The following is a 9,904-nucleotide window of genomic DNA, read 5'->3' on the forward strand; positions in this document are numbered from 1 at the left end:
AAGATGGCCACTAGAGGTATGTTTAATCCTACAAAACGTGTTAAAATGAAAGGGCCACTGCACCTAGAACACACAATTGAATGTACTTAACAAATCAGTTAAGTGAATATAATTCTCATTGAGCACTCTTAAAACGAACCACAGAAAAAGTAAAATAAATTGGAATGCTCTAATTACAGTAATATATTGTGTCAAAAGCACACTTTTAAATTTATATCTACAGCAAACCGATCTATATATCTCTCTGTGCATTGTAATTCATAAAACCTACAATGGATAAGATCACATCTTGCTATTGCAACGTGTATAGTATTTTATTCTGTATATAATATAATCTTTTGCTTGGCAGAAATGGTTAGGCTTGGCTTTGAACTTCTGCTTTGCAGTTCTGATGACATGGACCTTATTAAGGTAAGATTTTTTTATTTATATATTTTTTTTGTTTTGTATTTAATAAAGTTGAAGTGAACTTGTTGGCATGAGCCCTTTTTTACTGTGCTCAGATATAATGAAGGGTCCAGCCATATTATTGCTGCAATTTATTATTATTATATAGCGCCAACAAATTCCACAGCGCTTTACAATGGGTGGACCAACAAACATGTAATTGTAACCAGACAAATTTGATGCACAGAAACAGAGGGGTTGAGGGCCCTGCTCAATGAGCTTACATGCTAGAGGGAGTGGGGTAGTGACACAAAAGGTAAGGGAAGTAGATTGGTAGAATTGTATTTAATGAAGACTTAGTGTGGGTTTTTTTTGTTTTCTTTTGGAGCCATTAACAGTTTAATTGAAATGCTTTTGTGAAAACTTGAGTTTTTAATGATTATTTGAAGGAGTGGAGGCTGGGTGAGCGTCTAACGGAAAAGGGAAGGGAGTTCCATAGGAATGGTGGAGCCCTAGAATGCGAGCATCAGAGGTGAGAGTACGAACAGAGGATAGACGCAGGTCTTCAGCAGAGCGTAGGGGCCTAGACGGGACATTCTTTTGTACTAGGGAGGATAGATAGGTGGGAGTAGCATTATTAGAGATTTGAAAGCAAGAACCAGATTTTTTTATATTGAGCCCTATATTTTCCGGGAAGCCAATGCAGGGACTGACAGAGGGGTGAGGCGTAGTAGGTACGTGCGGACAGGAAGATGAGCCTCACCATCCCATTCATTATTGACTGCAATGGGGCAAGTTGGAAACCTGTAAAACCACTGCAAATCGGATTGCAGTAGTCAAGGTGATAGAGGACAGTGTCATGGACCAGCACCTTAGTCGCATCTGGCGTTAAGTAGGGGCGGATGCGCGCAATGTTTTTGAGAAGGAAGTGGCAAGATTTGGTGAGAGGTCAGTGTCAAAGAGAGCACCTAGGCAGCGAGCCTTCTGTGGTGGAGCTGATGGTAGCACCAATAACGTGGAGGGAGACAAACTGGAGTAGCAACTCTCGAGGGAGGAAAGACCAGAAGTTCTGTTTGGGACAAGTTGGACCTAAGGAAGTGGACAGCCATCCAGTTAGAAATAGCAGAGAGGCAGTTAGACACTTGTCAAAAGGGGCAGGGAGAGATCGGGAGGGAGAGATAGATTTGCTTGTCATCCGCTTGGAAGTGATATTGGAAGCCAAAGGAGCTGATGAGTTTACCAAGGGAGGCAGTATAGATCGAGAACAGGAGGAAACCAAGGACTGAACCTTGGGGGACCCCAACAGAGAGGTTGGGAGGAAGAGGCAGAGCCAGAGAAAGAGACGCTAAAAGAGCACTGGGTGAGGTAGTGCAGATGCAATTTTGCATCACCTACATGTTCCTATACCTTTTGTGTTTAGAGCCACTCATTTCAAAGCATGAACACAGACACATGGATGGATAATGAAGTGACATTTCCGTGTTGTGATCTAATATGCTGGAGGGGTTAGCTTTGGTACTAGGAATCCCTTGGTTTATGTGAAAATAATTGAGTGGTTTGATAAAACTGGAGGGACTTTAACTTTCCTAAAACCATACTACAATAATGCTGTAGTGCATATAGTCATTGGAGTGTCACCATGCAATATTTTAATAGAAAACATAACTAGTGTAAATTATAGACAAGAAAGATAGAGAGGTCCCCCTGAGGATTATTTCTCCCCTAGGAAGCATTAAGTAAGAATAAACACACAAAAAATGTATATAAACCTACTTTCTATATATACTCTACGGGAAAGTATTAAAAGAAGTGCCACCTTAACTCAATCAATGCTATTATTATTAGGAAAGATTCCTTTATTCAATGCTTGGATAGGTAAAAATTGGCTTATCTCCTAAATGTCTACCATAATCCAAGGAACATCAACTGCATACTTATAACGTGGAAAGGATCAAAATGTGTCCAGGGTAATATAGGGATCTAGAGGATAATTCTTTGCTGCATATATAGGACCCTAAGCACCTTTTAGACACAAGTGAGACAACGTTTCCACTAGTACAAAGTTACAGAAAGTAACCAATAGTAATGTAAGTTACAACCCCATTAATACTTGAACTAAATGGGGGAACAGCGATAGTCATAACAGAGAATCTGTCCTGATCAAAATAATATTATGAGAGCAAAAATATGCACATGGGGAGCTCCATATATACTCCCTTTAAAAAAAAAAAAAAAAGAAGAGCGGGGGGAGAGGAGAGGATGGGGGAATCTCAGAGAAATTGATGTTACCACACTAGATGATAACCATAATAGCCTGATAGTAAATACCCCCAAGTGGACAATACCAAAAGGTTTGGCTTGGTTGTAGGGACTTCTGTCCCAATGTATTAGAGATGGGGATCTTTGGACTTTTGGTATTGTCCACTTATTTACTATGAGGCTATTATGGTTGTCATGAATTTAACGAAGTTGGTTAAATAGTCCATTTGACTTAGTGCTGTGTTGTCAGATTTCAGTAATGGAGCTATGCATCTACATACTTTTCTACACATGTTCAGATGATGGACATTATTGATGAACACTTCCTGTCTCTGCACACACATGGCTTGTTTAACCCCTTAAGGACCAAACTTCTGGAACAAAAGGGAATCATGACATGTCACACATGTCATGTGTCCTTAAGGGGTTAAGCAAAACAAATGTGTGTTTATACTTTTAAAAAAGGGAGTTGGCCGCACACTCGGAACATGCATTCCTTAGTAGTAGTCTGCCGTAAAGACCAAAATATATATACAGAGTGAGGAACAGCGCACACAAAAAAAAACACTCCGTCATAGTACCCCAATATCGGTGGGACCTACACTAATTTTAACATGGGAGATTTACATGGTAACTTGCAATACATACAGCTTAAACTTATTCCTGTGGACGGGTGGGTTGTTCAGCCCATTAGAAATCTTGATTTCAAACCTACATGTTCTGGATGTGCCATCAATACACTTTTTTTCTAAGTAGTGTTGCTGCCGTAAAGACCAAAATATATACAAAATACAGATAAAGGAACAGCGCAAACATAGTTTTACATTTTACGAGGCCACTTAAAACCACCCATCTTGGAAAAACCTATATAAGGGTTTCAGTTACACCATATGGTCGTATTGTGTTAAGCCCACCACTACGTCACTTAGTGGGTTCTACACTAACTTTAACATGGGAGATTAACATTCTAACTGCAATACTTGGTGCTTAAACTACTGTAAGTAGCCTTGCAAAAGGGGGGGAGGAGGTTCGTTCCCGCATGTCCAATGCCCCAGCATGTGTTCAAGCAATATACTGCAACACTTTATTTTTCTTTTAAAAAATGTCACCTAAATCATCTGTTTCTTGCAGGGGCTTGCCAGCCCACAGAAGCAGCTTTCCTTCTTCGGGCAATTAATGGACATCATTCAGAATCCTGGAACACTTGCAAGTAACTTGACGGCACAGCCCGTTTCTCTTGGGTAATGTAAATTGATTTTAAATCAGAATTGTACCTCTTGTTGTAAAAGAGCCACCGAACATATGAAAATGACTTTGCAACAAATGCTGCATTTCCTGATTAATCCGATCTTTAGTGGTTCTGTCCTCCCCCTTTAATGAGTGCAGAGACGTCCTACCTCTGTTCAATTGACAGGAAGTTACAGTTCTAAGGTTTATAGGAGGTAGATTGTAATGGCTCTATTGAAAGTAATTGTTCTTTGAGGGGTTAAATAGACATGGTCCACTTGAAAGAACTATTGCTTTAAGGCTTAGTTTCTATATACTTCCAATGTATTTAGATAAGAGAATGTCCTGTGTTATGATTGCAAAAAGGTAGTAGTGGTAGTTTGCCTAAAACCTCATTGTTTTTTTTTTTTTTATTTTGACATTGTCAGTCCATTTTCCAAGTTGATTGTGATGACATGGCTTACTCTTAAAGCTGCACTGTCGATTTTAAGTTCTTTACAATCTTTGCTCTCCATGGTGAAATGTTTGCTTACACAATGGCGCTCCGTAGGAGAATGTGTCTACCATAAAGCAGCTGTACTTACTTGCGTTTGGGATCTGGCTGCTTTATTTTGCTAGACACTCATTTATCTAGGATGTTTAAAACTTTTAACAAAAGGCGACGAAGTGTATTATTTATACTTCTTCATTTTTTATATTGCACGTTCTCATATAGATGTAATACAAATGTAACTTTTTCCTTTTCTCAAAAAAAAATGTTCTTGCTAGTGATAGAATGTACATTGGCTACACGTAATGCAGTAGCAGTTGTGGCACACATGGTGAGCTCTGAGCAATGAAACCCTGTAAATGAATAAATATTCTCTATAATCAAAGACGACCTTCAAAAAGAAGCACTGTAAAAATAATCATATAACCATTTTCTCCTTCCTCTGCACTCAAGGGGGATTCTATGTTTGGGAGAGGAGGGAGTTGTGTGTTTTCTATATTGCTAGTAAGAAACTTTTAATCATTTTATTTTCCTTCTCAGCACTGACAAAACCTTTGTAAACTGTGTTCGAGAAAATGAAGAACTGTTGAAAGATCTCTTTACCAGCTCCCAGTTCCAGACCACTCTGTACCCTGAGTGCACTCCGTGGCCAGCTGACCTCAAACCAATCTTACTGACAGAGGAACCCATACACAAACGGTACACTGATCTTCATGAAATCATAGCAAATGATTATTTAATGCGCTGGTATTTATTATATGTATGTATGTATGTATGTATGTGTGGTCTTTGACATGTCTCTTAGGCCTGCATTTCAAATGATCAGAATCTGTTTTTTCCAAATGATTTATCTACAAAAATTCCTATATTTAACCATGTTTAATAGTTATTTCTGTAGATAAATCAAATGAAACGTTTTTGTAACAGATTGATCATTTGAAATGCGGATCCAAAATAATTAAATTGAGACTTTGTGTTCAAAATGGATTCCCATTTTATTTACATGGATTGTCGGTGCTGTGTTTGGTGAGGTATGTTTGCATTTTATGGGGCATGGACCCCTTTTCCAGAAGAAGTGTTTACAGTATATCTTTACAAATGGTAAATTTGACATCTTACCATCAGCTGACACCAGGGCACTTCTGTCACATTAACCACTACAGTGAGTTGTAGTAGTTGTGGTGCTAGGAACATTCCTTTAAAGAGACACTATAGGCACTCTAATCATTTTATCTAATGGAATTGGTTATATTGCCTGAAGTTTTGTATCACAATCCCTTCATTCAATGTTAATCCGTTTTTAAAGTTATTTAACACTGAATGAGAGTCTGATAACCCACAGCCAGGAACCCACTGGCGGTCTGGCTAAGGAAGAGATTGTGACCCTCTTTAGTCATGCCATGAATGGGCGGCTGTGATAGGTTGAAAGCTGTCAGCGACACTCATTGCTTTTCAGACTGGATCTTCCTTGTTGGCTAGAGCAGCACAGGGGTATGTGCTGATGAGGACTCTTGTGTAGCAAACCATTAACACTGATTGGAACAATGGCACCAGGGGACTCCAGACACTAAAGCCACTTCAATGAAGTAAAGCAGTTCTAGTGGCTACAGTGTCCCTTTCATTTCTCTCTCTACTTTCCGTCTATCGGAAAGCTGCTGCTTTGCTAGCAGAACAAATAATGTCCACTTCTTCCTCTGGAAAAATCTACGCCGCACGATTTGTAAATGAGAAAAGCAAATGTTCCATATTTTATAAAAAATAGAATGATGTGAAATCTATCTTCTCCCTCTCCAGGACACTTCAGTCCAATAAGGATGTAATGAGTGACTCTTTAGAAGCATTACAGAAAATCTCTTCCAGTCTTCAAGCCTTGAAAGAAGAAGTGAGTTCAATCGTTTTTTTTCTAGTCCTTTAATTTAATTATCTGTAAGCACATATCATAGTTACATGCTAATAAATGTTTTGCATTTATATTTCACTCCTACCCAGGAGCATCAGGCTTGGATTGTGTTGGACACTGCATATGGCATACCTCCCAACTCTGTCATCCCGAGGGCTTGCATGTGTTTTATAAGACTTTGCAAGTCTTCATACGTGTACTATTTCCCAGTGACCCAAGATGTATACATTTACTAAGGGTATTGTGCTGAAACTGCTCTGAATGTAAAATATATTGATTGATTTTATTTATTTTATTTCCGCAGAGTGTTTTCCTGAAAAGCTCTGTTCCCGGCAGCGATACCATCCTACAAACTCTAAGGTTGGCACTAACTGATCTTTACCAGCTTATAGCTGCCTTCACTCAAGTTTATGAAAATGAGTTTCAAGACCACTGCGGCCATCCAACTCCTCAGCTTAGCCCTTCAGGACCACTCTTTCAGTCTGTTCACCGTTCTCTAAGTATCTGTAGCAAGGTAAATTTACACTTGTGTCATTAATTCCTTGAAAAATCTGTCTAAATCAGGACTTGGCATATCTAGGGTGTGTGGTAACACCCAAATGGCGCTGAGGATGTCTTTCTCCAGGTCAGGAAAAAATCAGTAGATTTTCCTTAAATGCACCCATTATCTTCAAAGGAACAGTTTGTCTGTGTATGCTGGAAAAGCATCTTCAAGGCTTCTTTTGCTCTTCTGAGCAGCTTCCTGACTCGCAATGCTGGCAAGATGTCATGTCCTGTCAGTTACTCACAAGTCATAGACATTATTGCAGGAGTCCATTCTCTTACTCAATCTCTTTATCATTCTTTTATTTGCTATATCTATATACTTACACATGGAGACATATCTATGAAGCAATGGAAGACGACACTTTTTTTTTTTGCACTTTGATTGGTTTGATTTTGATATGTACAACTATAGAAGATTTTGTATTTTGCACTTTAAATACGGCTTGATAAAGACGCATGCAGTATCGAAACATTGCCCACTTCCTGGGATGGATGAATATCACCATTACACTATTGAATTCTGTCTGCCAGAGTCTTACTTTTCCAAGGCGGGAGTCTGTCACTCCTTAACCCTTTTGGTATTTGAGGAGCGGCCAACGCATTTCTGGCACTGAAGAGGTTAAAGAAAGGAATAATTTTTAGGGAGAATTGCCTTGGTCTAAGTATTTTATGTTGTAGAGAATGTAGCTTTCCTTTTCATATTGCTAGAATGGTTTCTCATTTCCACTGTCAAAATCGTTTTAGATGTTCTTATATTTCCCCCGTAGCTATGTAACCACTTAGACCCAAAGTAGTATTGAAGTAGCTATTTTAGTGTTTTCTTGACACTTCTAAACTGTCATGAATGGTTTTGTTCTGCTAACCGTCTGTTTATTTTATAGCTGAACTCTTTACGTTTGTATAGTTGAAAAGATATTCAATGAATTCTATAATTTCAATGGGGGTTCTTAGAGCAGTCACCTAACTTCAGCATAACTGCATTTTGCAAGTGGGCGTGCATGATTTCTGTGAGTTCTTTTATATACAAAAAACGGAGTTTCAAAAATATAAAAGTAAATCCTTGGGGAAAAAAAGAAAAGCCCAGCTCTGTTCGACACTTGCTAAACATTCAGTGGTCCTCACCATCCCAGATAACCTAAAGACACATGACAGAAAATCCCGGTTCTATGGTGTATACTAAATGCAAGCAATGCATATCTTATCTTCTCTTTCTTCCAACACATACTTTCATTGCGTCCTTCATTGTGATTTTTAGGAACTAGAAGCTATTGCCCAGTTTACGGAAACATCTGAGAACATCTCAGGAGTGGTCAGACAAAGGGAACAGTCCAAAGATACATGGGGAGGCAGCAGATTCACCACATTGTGTAAGTATTTCTGACCAGCTATTTGTTTAATTTCTTTGTTTTCTTCTGGTCATTATTTTAGAGTAGTTTTAAATATTGTGATAAAGCTGTTTTGATATCTCATCCAGTCCATCTTTTGCATCTCCTCTGCAAGAGTTGTTTAACCCCTTAAGGACCAAACTTCTGGAATAAAAGGGAATCATGACGTGTCACACACGTCATGTGTCCTTAAGGGGTTAAAGTGTCCTTTTAAGGCTGGGGACAGAAACACCACTTCCTCTTGTTGAACTGCTTGTTGTACCTAGACACTATTATTTTTTTTTTAAGAAACTTTTTTTTTTTCCTCTTTCTAATGATTATTTATTAACAGAAAACATATTTATTTTCCCTAGAAATGTGAATGCCTATAACTCCCTAGGCAAACATCTTACTCCGTTTTAAGTCATGGTAAATGATTTTTGGGATATATAACTTGCGTATGTGGCACGTTAAAATCTTAAGATGTGGACTTGTGAAGGGGAAAAACACACGCTAACAATTCATACAGGGTTATTCACAGAATTTTAGCAATACAATCCATATGACAAAACTGAGGCAAAAATAGGTAATCTGAAAAAAATCTCCAGCTCAACCCAAGGACACAACTTGGCAAATTTTTGCCTTTTTTTAAATTTTTAAATTTATTTATTTTTTCATGCATACTCAATTGGCAAAGATTCTTAGTTCAATATACTAAAAAAAAAAATTGCAGGGTTGTGATTTTACCATGGATTAACAGTTTGAGTCAAATGTTAGCCTAAGCGTTTGTTTTTGTTTTTAGACCTTTACATGTAAGCACAAATTTGCATGTCAACTAAATTAATAGTTCCTACAGCAACTGATGAATATGGTAAACATAAAATTCTATAGGTGACCTGTATTTGCAGTTTCAGTAATTGTTTGCGGTTTTGTAATTCAACTAATGCAATATCATTCTTCATTAATTCTTTATTTTCTTTCAGCTGAGAAAATTAAGGAACTGAAACAAAACTACGAGGCATTCCAGGGGTCCTTACACGAGTAATAGAATCATTATTTTTGTATCCAGAAAAGACCCGCTTGAGGAAATGGCATGCAATGTAGGTGTGAGCCTAGATTCTAATTTACAAGCAGGTGTAACTGTAAGAAAGGATTCAGTTTGTCAACCGCAGCTGCTAGTTATGCAGTAACTGTAGTCTTGAAGGTTTACTTTTCAAACTGCTTGATTCTGCAGGTTCCCTGCTTGGTAAGTTGGAAGATATAGCTACTTGCTGTTGTCTGATGCATCATAAAATGCAGGGAAGCCGTGGACTGTTGATTTATGCCCGCTACGCCAAGTGGCCGCACCTCCCCTCTACTGTGGTGTGTGTTTTTAATTAAGAATACAGGCATGCTGCTCTCATCTGCATAACAATCTGCTGTAACTTTGTCCTTGTGAGTCTGTATTTCTCTAAAGCCTTGTCTCATGTTACAGACTGTGTGTTCACTTAATTAATGTTAAATTAATCATCAGTTTAATGTTAAATCTGTTGAGAAACACGAGGTTAAAGTGAAGATTGCAGAAATTTGTCTCTATCTGATTGTCAGCAAATTCCATCCAAATTGTACTGAACACCAACATCCCGAGTCATCTATACTAACAGAGATCTCCCAAGCTGTTTGCTGCCTTATTTAATGGCTTTCAGTGAAGAGCGGGGGAACTCCCCAAAGAAATAGTGATGGTTTGATTAA

General features: G+C 38.3%; 1 protein-coding gene across 1 annotated transcript in view; it reads left to right on the forward strand.

Moving 5' to 3' along the window:
* Positions 1-9,477, forward strand: part of HAUS7 (HAUS augmin like complex subunit 7) — a 29,928-nt gene extending 20,451 nt beyond the window's left edge. The window contains exons 4-10 of the mRNA XM_063432711.1: positions 350-411; positions 3,778-3,887; positions 4,904-5,062; positions 6,158-6,245; positions 6,568-6,777; positions 8,065-8,176; positions 9,157-9,477. Of these exons, the coding sequence (XP_063288781.1) occupies positions 350-411; positions 3,778-3,887; positions 4,904-5,062; positions 6,158-6,245; positions 6,568-6,777; positions 8,065-8,176; positions 9,157-9,218 (803 nt within the window). The 3' untranslated portion in view covers positions 9,219-9,477. The remainder of the gene's footprint in view (positions 1-349; positions 412-3,777; positions 3,888-4,903; positions 5,063-6,157; positions 6,246-6,567; positions 6,778-8,064; positions 8,177-9,156) is intronic.
* The last annotated feature ends 427 nt before the right edge of the window (positions 9,478-9,904 follow it).

The sequence above is a fragment of the Pelobates fuscus genome, chromosome 9 (genome assembly GCF_036172605.1).
Source record: "Pelobates fuscus isolate aPelFus1 chromosome 9, aPelFus1.pri, whole genome shotgun sequence".
NCBI lineage: Eukaryota > Metazoa > Chordata > Amphibia > Anura > Pelobatidae > Pelobates > Pelobates fuscus.